This window comes from Quercus lobata, chromosome 7, assembly GCF_001633185.2.
Source record: "Quercus lobata isolate SW786 chromosome 7, ValleyOak3.0 Primary Assembly, whole genome shotgun sequence".
NCBI classification, from domain to species: domain Eukaryota; kingdom Viridiplantae; phylum Streptophyta; class Magnoliopsida; order Fagales; family Fagaceae; genus Quercus; species Quercus lobata.
Window position 1 is genome coordinate 6,607,793 of NC_044910.1, and position 14,178 is coordinate 6,621,970.

Sequence of the window (14,178 nt, forward strand, 5' to 3'; positions counted from 1 at the left end):
TGATGCATGATATACCTCTTCCTAACGAAACCAAAACAAATTTTAAAATATTAACATTTTATTACTAAGAATATTTATAAAATAAAATAAATTTTTATTGCTATAAATGTACTTTATTATTAAAGTTTCAAAATTTTTAAAAATTTTATTTTCATCAAAATTTTATTATTAAAGAAATTTATAAAATTAAAAAAAAAATTATTGCTATAAATATTTAAAAATTTTCCATTCAAAAATGCAATATCACTAGTTGGTAATTCATAAACTATAAATGTGTACTAAATCTTCCTAATATATTTGAAAAAAGGAAATTTCGGTGTTGCAATATATTTGTGTTTTTAATATGCTCTCTTCTTTCTCTCATCATTAACAGTATACCTAAATGGAAGAAATTTTCGGACTTTTTGCCAGGTTGCTGTTATTTTTTATACCAAGAAAAAGTTTGGTATATTTGAAAAAAGGAAATTTCGGTGTTGCAATATATTTGTGTTTTTAATATGCTCTCTTCTTTCTCTCATCATTAACAGTATACCTAAATGGAAGAAATTTTCGGACTTTTTGCCAGGTTGCTGTTATTTTTTATACCAAGAAAAAGTTTGCGATCATTTATTTACGATATAATTATTGGAAGTAAAAAGAAAAGCGTAAATGCATTTTTCTTCAATTCAGCAAAAAAAAAATGCATTTTTCTTCAACTTGGCAGCTTATATCTTTTCTCTCTCTCTCTCTCTTTTTTTAATAAATTTTTGTTGTTATAATTTATTTAGAGGAAGGAGACACTGAGGGAAGGTCACATTGTCAATTTATTGAATCTTAAAAGATTCTTAATAACAATTATTATAACCTACATAGCGTGCATTTTTGTATTTGTTAACAAGTCTCTTGATAATCACTTGTAGTTGTGGGTTTTTTCTTTAAAAAAATTATTATATAATAATTTGACAATGGGGTAGGGATTTGAATCTTAAATATCTCAATTAAAAAAACTATGAAACTTTGGATCCATTTGATTGGGTGTTTTGGAAGCTTTAAAAACGAGTTTTGAAAACTCAAAATTCTATTTTGTAACAACTCTTAATAACTTTTTTATAAACACTCATTTTAAACCAAAAATATAGTTTTGCAACAGTTTATAAAAACGTACCTTTTATCATAGAAGATGATAGTAACTTATGTCATATTTAGTACCGGAGCATTTATTCTCAAAATAAATCTTAAGGATATCCTTATCTATCACAAATCCAAGTCCACACACATCTTAGACAAAATAATCCAGTTCAAACAACATATATTTCCTAATATTTCTTTGGTCACATTTATTGGATTTTGTTAAGAATCCAATTCCATAATGTAACATAACAACATTGGAAATTTACATGATCCATGCCATATTGATCAACCCCATGAAAATGGTAAATTTCCTAGGTACAACTGTCATAAGAACTGTTAGAGATCACCACCTAGCAACAAGATAATTATGCTATAGGATCCTAGGAATTCTCTAATTCACAGAGTTGGATCTACATCCTCTGGTTCAGATTCTGGTTCCTCATCTGCTGAAAAGAAAAGTTCATCATCTGAATCAGACTTCTCCATTGCAATAGGCTTTTCTTTATCTGACATAGGCTCCTCTGCATCATGTTCCTTTGTTACACTCTCTTCCTTATCTACAAGAGGCATCTCTTTCTCAAAAGCACCATTCTTCTCGTCTTTACTTTTTTTTCTGATGACATTATTTTGGTGCAAAACTGAAGAAAATAGTAGAGGACGTCGTGTTATTACTATTAGGCAGCAGGAGCACTTGAAATTATTTGAAGATGTGCATGCAAAATAAGAGAAACAAATTTTTAGAGTGAAGAAAAAAAAAATTATAAATAGCCAAAGGCTTTATTTGGTTTATTACACTAATAAATATTAAATAGTGTCTCTTAAAGCTTTAAATTTTATTTCTCAAAAAAAAAAAATTTTTAATTTGGAATTTTTTTTTTTTTTTTTTTGAAGACTGAAAGAGTTGAGATTTTTTTTTTTTTTTTTTTTTTCAGTTAATACTAAAAAGAGCTTCCTTTCTAAAATTTAAAATAAATAAGTAAATAGCCAAAGGTTTTGTAATTGAATTGACACATTTCCATGTACTAAGTACTTAGAGTTCTAGGGGAAAAATATTCGAGTTATGAGATTAGTAATATATTGTAATTATCTCTCCAAAAAAATAGAGAATTTGATAATGAACTTAAAACCCTTTTTAGTCTTAATGAAGTTGAATCCTATGTTGCTTAAGTGAGTGTCCGTTTGGTTCATATGGAGAGATGTCACTCTTTATTGTAACTACGTGTTTATGGTCAAGTAAGGAGAGAAGCAAAGTCATGAGGGCCTAATGAAGGAGGAAATACACCATGTATGGGGTCTATCTCTATATGAGAGGGAAGAAACATACATCTGATGCATGATATACCTTCTCCTAACGAAGTCAAAACAAATTTTAAAAATATTATAATTTTATTACTAAGAATATTTATAAAATAAAATAAATTTTTATTGCTATAAATGTACTTTATTATTAAAGTTTCAAAATTTTTAAAAATATTATTTTCATCAAAATTTTATTATTAAAGAAATTTATAAAATTAAAAAAAAATTATTGCTATAAATATTAAAAAATTTTCCACTAAAAAATGCAATATCACTTGGAAAAATTCCTTAAACTCACTAGTTGGTAATTCATAAACTATAAATGTGTACTAAATCTTCCTAATATATTTGAAAAAAGGAAATTTCGGTGTTGCAATATATTTGTGTTTTTAATATGCTCTCCTCTTTCTCTCGTCATTAGTATACCTAACGTAGGGAGTAAAAAAGGAAGAAATTTTCGGACTTTTTGCCAGGTTGCTGTTATTTTTTATACTAAGAAAAAGTTTGCGATCATTTATTTACGATATAATTATTATTATTTTTTTTTTTTGACGGGTACGATATAATTATTAGAAGTAAAAAGAAAAGGCTAAGTGCTTTGTTTTCTTCAACTTGGCAGCTTATATCTTTTCTCTCTCTCCCTCTTTTTTTTTTTTAATTTTTGTTGTTATAATTTATTTAGAGGAAGGAGACACTGAGGGAACGTCACATTGTCGATTTATTGAATCTTAAAAGATTCTTAATAACAATTATTATAACCTTCATAGCGTGCATTTTGGTATTTGTTAACAAGTCTCTTGATAATCACTTGTAGTTGTGGGTTTTTTCTTTAAAAAAATTATTTTATAATAATTTGACAATGGAGTAGGGATTTGAATCTTAAATATCTCAATTAGAAAAACTAGGGAACTTTGGGTCCGTTTGATTGGGTGTTTTGGAAGCTTTAAAAACGAGTTTTGAAAACTCAAAATTCTATTTTGTAACAACAACTCTTAATAACTTTTTTACAAACACTCATCTTAAACCAAAAATATGGTTTTGCAACAATTTATATAAACGTATCCTTTATCATAGAAGAAGATGGGTAGTAACTTATGTCATATTTAGTACCGGAACATTTATTCTTAAGATTTAAATAAATCTTAAGGATATCCTTATCAATCACAAATCCAAGTCCACACACATCTTAGACAAAATAATCCAGTTCAAACAACATACATTTCCTAATATTTCTTTGGTCACATTTATTGGATATTGTTAAGAATCCAATTCCATAATGTAACATAACAACATTGGAAATTTACATGATCCATGCCATATTGATCAACCCCATGAAAATGGTAAATTTCCTAGGTACAACTGTCATAAGAACTGTTAGAGATCACCACCTAGCAACAAGATAATTATGCTATAGGATCCTAGGAATTCTCTAATTCACAGAGTTGGATCTACATCCTCTGGTTCAGATTCTGGTTCCTCATCTGCTGAAAAGAAAAGTTCATCATCTGAATCAGACTTCTCCATTGCAATAGGCTTTTCTTTATCTGACATAGGCTCCTCTGCATCATGTTCCTTTGTTACACTCTCTTCCTTATCTACAGGAGGCACCTCTTTCTCAAAAGCACCATTCTTCTCGTCCTTACTTTTTTTTCGGATGACATTATTTTGGTGCAAAACTGAAGAAAATAATAGAAGACATCGTGTTATTACTATTAGGCAGCAGGAGCGCTTGAAATTATTTGAAGATGTGCATGCAAAATAAGAGAGACAAATTTTAAGAGTGAAGAAAAATATATATTATAAATAGCCAATTACCTTGACCAGTGTTCTTTGATTTGCCGCAGCCCATAACTCTCTCTCTCAAAGAGATACACACACAAGTACACCCAAATAGTGATTGGAGCTTTAAATAGAGGTTGGTTCTTGATATGGTACTTTCCCTAGGGTAATGATATGATCCATGGCATTCACGAATCCAATTAAGCAAATTTATTGATTCATATTTCATGCACACCTGGACGTACAATGCACATGAAGAGAGATCGAACACTTGGATTATAATGGTTAATATTAACTGTACCTTTAGAAAATTAGCTATATGGAAATGTGCATAGGTATATTATACCTTAGTTTTAAATTTTTTGTTTTATTTGTTACTAAACTTTTAAATTTGAGGATAACATAGGGATATTTTTGTGATTTTATTTTGTTCTTAATATTGGTCATAATGATCTTATTGGGCCATTACATTTTGCGTTTAGTACTTTAGCCTGAAATTTAATTATGGCAGGATAATTTTGTCAAATTTTAATATTATTTCTCTTTTTATTATACTCATTAATTTGTAGATGCCAAAACCAAGGAAAAACCTCTGCCATCTATGACTTCCAGGCCCAGAGACCATTAAGACACCCCATTTCAACAAGGGTCTGGCTTCTGTCTAGTGGCCAATGGCCACTAGACCCATTAGGATACGAACATGTGTCCAGTCTTGGACACGTGTCCAGTGATCTGGACACAAGCTGCTCCCTTTCAACAAATCCTTTGTGTATGTTATTTGTTCTCACTTCCCAAGACCAGCACCTGTTACAACTTACAAGGGGCATGCAAAAACAGCTAGTCATCCATAGTAACAAGCCCAAAAAATCATCAAACACTACACTCCTTGTTCATCTTCACCATCCTGTCTCCTAAAATCTCAGCAACAGTTTCCTTCTCTCCTTCCAGGCACCTCCTCTCCTCCCCACATCCCAAACCCTCCAGTGTCCAGACTCCCCAAACACTCCCCACTGCCACCTCATCCTCCTCTCCCCAACCCCTCCCTCCACCACAACTTGCTCCATAGACTTCAAGAATCAGGAAGGTTTTTAGAACAAACTTTTGTATGATGACTATCTATTATTTGGACAGAATTCATTGTATTTTACCAAATTTTGCGGAAAACTAATTAGAGAATAAATGGCTACTGTTCAATGAAGCATCATCCTGTAAATCATCCAATCCACCATTTCAATTCTATGGTTGAGGTCAAAACCAGAGGTTCAAAAGAATTATAACAGGAAAATGTAAGTATCATGGTTTTATAATGGATGCACTATGATTACCTAGGTAGAATCCAGGATGGGTTGTTTAAACAAACACGTAATCATAGAAAATTTTAACAGTTTTAATCAAACATGAAGAGTTACTAAATATCTCTCAACATAAGTTTTGATCAGAAATAGAAAGCTACAGGCTTTCCAAGAGGAGGTACACAATACAAGGGAGTAGTCTGTACAGAGAGCTTGTATATACATAAGATTTGCAACAACTCAACGGCAATCCAATTTCATGGACCTCACTGTCTACTTCTTAGAATAGCTAAACTATGACATATACTCCCTTGATGTCCATCTCTCTTCATACCTCCCAAATGAGTAGGCCATGGAAGGAATTTCAGCCAAGTGTGAAGGGTCTGGTTCAATGCCATAGTCTGTTAGTGGTCTATGCTCAAGAATGCCATCATGGTTTTTCACAAATTCGGGAATCTCGACCTCTGCCTTCTTAATATCTTCCCAAAGGTACTGCAGGCGGCTCACATACTTGATTTTCCAATATAAGCTACAAACAAAAAGAGAGAATATGAAACAAAAATGCACCCAAAACCACTGATGGGCATAGCTCAGACACAGATCAAATTTGGAAACAACAGTGACATGTATTTAAGATATCAAGGCCAGGGAACCATGCATGTTTAATTTTATTTGATAATAATTTGGGACTAGAAATTCTAAGGCCATTTGCAACACCAGAGTTATTTCTGCATAATTCACATGTTAACTACCAAATCAGAAAGCAATTCACTTGTTGTCTACATGCTAAAGTTTTAGTTTAAGGCTTAATATGTATTTCAAATCAATTTCAAGTAAAATGGATACTGGTAGGCATTTGAATGATTTCTAATGGCCTGAGAGATATAAGTCCCCCAGAATTACTTCCTTTCCATATTCTATCATCATCAACTGCAGCTCACCCAACTTTCTAGGACTGTTGTTTTACAAATTACATTAGCATTGTTGTATGACTTGCAGTTATTGATTTATGTGCATTAAATAAATAAAGAAACACCAAAAGTATTTGCATTCAAATAATAAATTTAAAATTTCAGAGACCTTTGTAAGTATAAGAATCTGGGGTATTGTCTAGCTTGGAACATACTTTGTTCACAATCTCTAACATGAGACCTTTTTACTTTAACAAACTTGGCTAAAGAATTAGACCATGGCGATGCCCATGCAACTTGTAACTTTTAATTCAACTGTGGTCTGATATCAATAAGCATATTGCATGCTTAAGTCTGATGGCCATCAGAAGTCAACATTCCTAATTATTTAAAACATACCCTACTGAAAATTTAAGTATAATGCAGAATTTTTTGGATAAGTTGTTCAACTTTTTCTCTCAACTTATAAAACAGTTCCAAATCTGGATATTCTAATTTTAAGCTATCCCTGTTGCCAAATAATTTTACAACATTCATAAACAAAACAAAACCACTCACCCTCCACTTAGGAAGAATCTGCCAAGAGTGGCAAAAACTAGTCTTGAGCGAAGCCCAGGGTGAATAAAATAAACAGTTTGAAGCCTCTCCTTGATGTTCGAGGGAAGTTCTTCATAAATCCACCTCAAGATAGTCATTCCGGGGGAGTTGTCCTCCTTTTGCACAGTACTATGCATGTAAACAATGCAGAATGGCCCTTCTGGCACTTCACTGCATATTTTGTGGAAAATATACTTCTTCAGCCTCTCTCCACTCACAACCACAGCTGCTCCATAAAAGAAAGAGGCATCTCATAAGGGTATCAAATAATTAAAATATGTCATTTAGAAAAAGGTTATCTAACAACATTAGGAGATAATACTGCCCAAACAAGAAAATTTTAAGTTTTTAAACTTCTTATAGAAACAGGAGATACTCTCTTACATCACTCACAGCATACAATTGATTTTATGAACAAAAGCCTTATTTGGAATGGTCCAATGTGAACCACCACAAACATCTACAACACTGACCCCACGCAGTTTGTATTCATCAACAAAATCATTTTAGCTGATAAATTAGTTCTAAGGTATAAAAACAAAAGCTATGGAGATATAAATTAGTAGACATGGGGGGACAGTAAAATTTAATAACCAAAAGATATCCATAAGTATGGTTTCTATAACTTGAATGTAACATACACAAAGAAGAAGTTGAGGAGGTTGCAGCTAATATGATTAGAAACAAAAAATAAACAGGAAACTTGCATTCAAAGTATTGTAAGAAAATGGGAACAAATTATGAAAATATCAGATTAATACGACTATAAGCCCAAACATTCAAAGGATGTTGATTATTCAAGATGTAACATGCGTTTAAACGTAAATACCGGTAAAATGAGAATGATAAGAAAAATAAGCAGTGACACAAAAAATCAGTGAATAAGGTAAAAATCATTTGGAAACAAAATGGTAATAAATAAATAAAACATATATCATCAAGAACATAGACTGCAACAGCAAGGAAGTGCTATGGGTTCAATGTGAAGAAGTCACAACTCACAAGAAATTAGATGGAACCAAAGGGGTCAAAACAAAAAAGAGAGGAAAATGAAAGAGAAGAAAAACAAAGAATGAGGCTTAGAGAATAGATTCATATCTTACAGCTAATCTAGAAAACATTGATGAAAAAAACATACAGCTGCACCCAAGATAGTTTTTTTGACTGAAAAGAATCTGTACAGCAGCCCCCAATATAGAGTTTTTTTTTTTTTTTTTTTAATGAAAAGAATTCATACAGCCCCAAGTTGTTCAAAATTTATTACTTTATTTAACTAGTATTTTGAATATTATAGAAACATCAGATAATCCTTTCCATAAGTAAAAATATATTGAATTTAGGTAACAAATTCCTGTAAAGAAAAGTAATTTCCAGGTACCAGTTTCAGCCATTAAAGCAATTAACAGAACAAAACACGAAAAGTTTTCACAATTATCGAGAGAACGCTAGGTGCTCTCTCAAGTAATGTTGATCCATCTCCATATGCCATAACCATTTGTTTAGAAAACTTCAACATTGAACCAATCAAACACACTGTTTGTGTCTTGGGGATATGGAGAACTGAATAGAAATCACACAAAATGCGGCAAAAGAAAAGGCTTTCAAAATTAGTCAGTTCCCACAAAAGACCACATAGAACCCATTTCACTAACTAATAATTCATATAAAACCAAACAAACCCCTTACCAAATTAATCAGAACTTAAGCAAAAATAAACTATCTTCCCTATAAAACATGAAAACAAAACAAACCCAGATGCCAAAATAACCCAAAAGTTACTCACAACATCACTTAATTCGAATCAAATTACAACACTACAAAAAAGGAGGATTTTTTTTTTTTTTCAAAACCAACAAAAACCCAGATGCCAAACTAGCTCAAATTGCTTAAAAACAATAAGAATCAATATCAATCATCATATAAAAACAAAAAATGGATACACAAATTAAACAAAACCAGATAACAAAAACACAAAAACGAAGTGAAGCAACAAGCGAGAGAGGTCTTAGTCATGTTTGTTTACCAGGAAAGTATTTTCCCACAACACGGAAAATGCGGTTGCCGTGTTTGTCTGAGCCTTGGAGGCGAAAGAACTGGAGGAGATCGAGATCGGAGAAGTCTTCGTCGGGAAAGAGGTACTGGTCAGAGCAATCATGCCAGTTCTCTTGCTCTTCTTCTTCTTCTTTGTCTCCTTGACCGTGAGCCAAGAAGGGTCGAGCATCTACGCCAAGATCAGAAGCCAGGACCAGCACCGAGAAATCGTCCGATGAGGCAGCCATTTCTGGTTTCTTTCACTGTCTCGCTTTTTTTTCTCGCACTTTGTTTTGGGAAGGAATAGGATTATGGGCGAATCGTACGTGGAATTTGCACGTGTGGATGTAGGTTAGGCTGAGAATTCTGTGGAGGAATAGTCCAAATATTGAGACCGAAAGCCCACTGTGATAACTTTTGTTTCAAGCTATAAAGACTATTCTTAATAATAACTCTTTATCATCATTATCATTGGATAAAAACACCAATCAGTTTTTAGTATAGACGGAGTTTGAACTCTAGATCTCTTATTTAACTATTAGAAAATTTTATTTTTTTGTATATCCATCCATGGTTTACCAAATAAAAAAATAAAAACCCTATTAAAAAAAAAAAAACATAAAAGCACTCCTATCAACTATTAAAAAAAAAAAAAAAAAAAAAAAACACTCCTGTTAATGTGTGTATGATAGAAAATTTTGTTAAATTTATACATTTAAGTCTAAAAATTACCTCTGAACTGGAAGAAAAAAAAAGCCTAAAAACTACTTGTAGGGACACGATCTTTAACGACCCAAGGGTGACGTTGGACTCGTATGTAAAGGGTCCGAACAATATGATTTGTAGAGAGTGGGTTTGGAAAGGCCTGCCCTTGGGCGCTGGGCAGCGGTCTGGTCCAGGTTTCATGAGAGCTCATACAAAGGTAGGTTTGGACTGTATAGCTGAGCCTTACCTCGATGTAGTTTGGAGGGTTTGTCTCCTCGGAACTAGTCCGAGGAGCATTACATTCTCACCATTCTTCCTCTTTTCTCTCCTCCCCCTTTCCGGGCCCCTTCCCTCTTTGCTCTCTTTTCCATTTATACTAGTATTTACTTCCCGTACTTCATCTACGTGTCAGTTTTTCCTTGTTTGGGATAATTACTCGTCCTATCAATCCATACGTCAGAGTGGTTGGGAAAAACTGAATAGCATGGTATGGAGTATGGGCTTGTCAGGCGCTGGGCTCCACATTACGGTGTTGGCAGCTTTCTCGTTTGTTCTGCTCTTGTACTGAGTTTGTCCTTTCCTTCAGGCGTTTTGTGAGGTGTTGAGCGTGAGATCGTCCTCGGCCACATTCTTGGGCCTTTAAGGGGCTTTCATCATACGTCCTCGACAGTAGGGCTCCTCGGCCTGGGCTTTGGGCCCTTAATGTGAAGTGGGCTGGGATTTCAAATTTCAGGCCCCACACTACTCAAATTAGTTAATTTATAAATGTGTATATTTACATTGTTATTATAATAATTATATATATTTACATATTTACTATTTACATGCAAATTTATTTTTTTATACTTTTTTATTCATATACACAAAATAGGAAGAGATCATTTAAGATAATAATAATAAAAATAATAATGAAATAAAATTTAATTGAAATATCGTGTAAAATAGATTATCTAATATAAGTGTTTTTTAAAACCGGTTGTATAAAATAGAAAAAGTAAGTTTTTATACTAAAATATACATAATTTTTTTTTTATATGAGCATTAGAATAGCATATTTATAATCTTATTTGTGCTGGTTTGATGCACTAATCAAAGCTGAGCATAGCACTAAATCAACACAAATAACAATAGGTTTATAACCTTACAAACTTAAGCATAGCACCAAATCAATAAAAACATTTTTGTTTTTTTTTTTTAGAGTGTACAAACTATTTTATTAGTAAATCAACCATATACTAATTACACAATAAGACCATATCATATATATTAAATATAGGTGGGTTGGATCGAGTTAGGCGGATTTCTGAATTTGCTAACTTGCATCTGACCCAACTCATCAACTCCTAAAAACCAACCCAACTAGCGCGAGTTAGGTTGGGTTGAATTGGGTCACTTTTAACAAATTGGTGGGTTGGCTGTACACCCTTAATTGTAATTTGTATAGGAATCAAAATGTATTCAAAATTGTGTTGAACTTCTTGTTGAGAAATGAGTGAGAGAAGATTGTTCAAAGTTGGGGGAAATTGAGTTTTTGCATCTATGAAGGCCATGTACTCAACCTTCAAGGCTGCAGACACAACTTGTAGCCAACCCCCCTTTAAGAAAAACCCTAAAATGAAGTTCTAAAAAATAAATTTTGACATAAAGACATGTGACATATGGTTTAGGTATATTAGATCTTCGTGTAAAGGTTAAAGTTGGTTCCTAGACTTGTAACCATGTGACAACTCATTTCTCCACCCTAACCTCTAAGTTAGTGGTGTATTCTTAGGTCCATGTTTAGGATGAATTCACACAAGCAACATCTAAAAGAGTTATTTAATTGGCAATGTCAAGAAGATTTTAATGGAACTCACATGACTATCCACGATTATTTTATTTTTATCACGTTAAATTCTTTGGAAGATTGTTTGTTTGTTGACATTAGAATGAGCCTCCAATTTGTACAAGGAAAATTCGCCATGTTTGTTAATTAGTTTGGACTTCTTTGATTACCAAAAAAAGGGACTAAGGATGGAATGAGAAGAAACCTACAAAACAATTAATCCTGACTCTTGATTATTGTTACCGTTATTGTTGTTGTGTGATTGAAGCCCAATCCTACCTTGTGTGCTAATATATCTTGTGCGAGCCCAATTTTCCACAAAAGATTGGGCCTTGTGTTTGAGCTCACAATTTACTTGTTTAGTGAGTTTTGGGTATCCTACGATGGGTAATTCCTAGGTAGGCTCGTTGAAGTGTCTAATATAGAAACTAGCCTCTCTCTTTTTCTTTAAAAACTCTCTTTCGTATGCTCAACTATTCTCTCTATCTTATCTCATCAATGTCTAACCCTTTTTCCTCCCTTTCTTCCTCTATTTATAGCTTGAAGATAGTGGATTGAGTTATGATTGCCCTTTGATACCACTCATGTGAGTGAGATCCAATTTGATTATTCTTGACAAAAATATGCTTTATTGGGAATAGGAGCTATGACATTGGGACTAGTGCTGGCCGCCAAAATTTGCTCGGCAGCGGAGTCCCCCAAAGCACTTCTGGTCTGTCGAGGTATAACCGAGCATCATCGATGTACCTACTAATCACAAAAACCGTCATGTCGTCCACCGAACTCCTAAATGATGAGCTGATGCTTTTGGGCTGCGTAAGGGTTACCCATTAGAAATGGTGGGCCTTAAGGGCAGGTATTGTTCATGGGTCCACTTAAGTTTGGGCCTAGGGAAAATGGGCCCCCTGCCGTATGTCGTACATATTTTTAACATGAACGATGAGTGAAAGAAAAAAAGAGTAAACAAAAAGATTTACATGGTTTGGGCCATATATGATTTATATACTAGAAAACTGAAAATAATCATAGGCTAACTATAAACTAACCAAAGATTAATTTTGTTGTTCTACAAATACATGAGCCTACAACCGATTTGGGCCTCTCAGAATATAATATGTTATATATGTGGTTACCATAATATTGTAACTATATATTTATAAACATCCAAGTTTTGTATCTCATGTAACAAATAATATATAGCTACTTCAATTTAGCATGACTATTGCTTTAGTTGAGAGAGAGAGAGAGAGAGAGAGAGAGAGAGATGTGAAGGCATATTGTACTTTTTTTCCCCCTTTGCCATAAATTTTAGTTCCCACTAAATTTTTCCTATTCTCAAAATTGTAATGGGACAAATTCTTAGCCAATAGTCATCTAAAGAGAAGTCTTGTGAAGCGAGGGTGACACAATTGTCTCACACAACAATTGAGTGTCACCCAACCAAGTAATATTTGTTTTGGGTTAAACATTAGGTCTGCCACTCAACTTGGAGTAACCATATGTTTATACTATTATTAAGAGGGGTTTAGTTAACAACCATAAGTTATTTGTTAATGAAAAATTTTAAGAAAATTTTGATAACATTTTTATAAGAAATATAAAAGGTTTTCAAAAAATCTTTTTTTTTTTTATAAAAAATTTCTAAAATTATTTTCTAAACTAATTATCTTAAGATTTCTGTTAACTTTTCTCTATCAAGAGAATAGAAGTTATGTTATCCACTTTTTATACTTTCCAACCCCCCCCCCCCCCCCAAAAAAAAAAAAACCAAAGTAAAAGTTATTTATCAACAAGACAAAATAATTAATTAAAGATACAAAAGTAAAATTGAAAATTTTAAAACTATTCATTATCTATCAAATTTTACTCCCACAAAACATCCTCACATAAACATCCACGTAATGGCTTACGATTACAAACAATTTTAAGAAGTGATTTAAAAAGATTTTAACCATTAATTTTCAATTGTATAAGAAATAACTATTTATTTCTAATAAAAATCAGCCTCTTATGCTCTTATAGCACTCGTTTAATCTAGGTTGTAAAACTTTGAGACACTCGTGTCAATCAAATTTATAGTATTTTTTTAGATGACCACTTGAAGAATTTAATTTTATATACCACGTCATTTTTAAATTTCTTGGCAATGTCTCTAATATTTTATTTTACAACACTTTAAAAATAGGATGAATTCCTGATTTTGAGATCTTTAGGGTTCAAATTAATACAGTTGTCTTCAAAAAAAAGAAAAAAGAAAAAAGAAAAAAAAAAAAGCAATTTAGTTGTCAGCTAATCTTTGTTATGTATAGACCATAGAGCATGCTTGAATATCATTTTCACATATATTTTTTATTCCCTATTCATAATCACACGTATCAACATTTAGACTTTTTTTTTTTTTGGGTTATAAAACTTAGAGAAATGCTACATCCACAACTCATAATTAGTTATAAAAATGTTATGGACATATTATTTCTTTAAAAGTTATGTTCATAGAGTTTTATGTTGGGTTTGATTAACAGGTACTCTTAAGACAATTGTTAATAAATAATTTTAGAAAAATTTTAACATCAGGAGAAATATAAAAAATCATTAAAAAAAGTACTTTTTCTTTTTCTATAATTTTTTT

At 32.3% G+C, this 14,178-nt stretch overlaps 2 protein-coding genes across 3 annotated transcripts; both read right to left on the minus strand.

Annotated features, from left to right (window-relative positions):
- Positions 1-1,376: 1,376 nt before the first annotated feature.
- LOC115952375 lies at positions 1,377-4,456 on the minus strand. 2 transcript variants are annotated; one of them, XM_031069534.1, is made up of 2 exons: positions 4,225-4,456; positions 1,377-1,748 (listed from the first exon to the last, which is right to left on the minus strand). In XM_031069534.1, the coding sequence occupies exons 1-2, from the start codon at positions 4,415-4,417 to the stop codon at positions 1,507-1,509; spliced, it is 435 nt and encodes a 144-aa protein (XP_030925394.1). In that variant the 5' UTR covers positions 4,418-4,456; the 3' UTR covers positions 1,377-1,506. The 2 variants fall into 2 exon arrangements, with proteins under 2 accessions (XP_030925394.1, XP_030925393.1); XM_031069533.1 differs by lacking the exon at positions 1,377-1,748 and adding an exon at positions 3,655-4,085.
- A 1,076-nt stretch (positions 4,457-5,532) lies between these two features.
- Positions 5,533-9,398, minus strand: LOC115954175 (ganglioside-induced differentiation-associated protein 2). The gene is made up of 3 exons (XM_031072080.1): positions 9,012-9,398; positions 6,950-7,214; positions 5,533-6,009 (listed from the first exon to the last, which is right to left on the minus strand). The coding sequence occupies exons 1-3, from the start codon at positions 9,265-9,267 to the stop codon at positions 5,775-5,777; spliced, it is 756 nt and encodes a 251-aa protein (XP_030927940.1). The 5' UTR covers positions 9,268-9,398; the 3' UTR covers positions 5,533-5,774.
- Between the last annotated feature and the right edge of the window lie 4,780 nt (positions 9,399-14,178).

Excerpts from the sequence above, each read along its gene's own strand:
- LOC115952375 (XM_031069534.1), bottom strand. The coding sequence starts at position 4,417 with ATGAAATATGAATCAATAAATTTGCTTAATTGGATTCGTGAATGCCAT. Across the intron at positions 1,749-4,224 it reads ATCAAAGAACACTGGTCAAG|TTTTGCACCAAAATAATGTC; the intron begins GTAATTGGCTAT and ends TATTTTCTTCAG.
- LOC115954175 (XM_031072080.1), bottom strand. The coding sequence starts at position 9,267 with ATGGCTGCCTCATCGGACGATTTCTCGGTGCTGGTCCTGGCTTCTGAT. Across the intron at positions 7,215-9,011 it reads TGTGGGAAAATACTTTCCTG|CTGTGGTTGTGAGTGGAGAG; the intron begins GTAAACAAACAT and ends TTTATGGAGCAG. Across the intron at positions 6,010-6,949 it reads AGATTCTTCCTAAGTGGAGG|CTTATATTGGAAAATCAAGT; the intron begins GTGAGTGGTTTT and ends TTTTGTTTGTAG.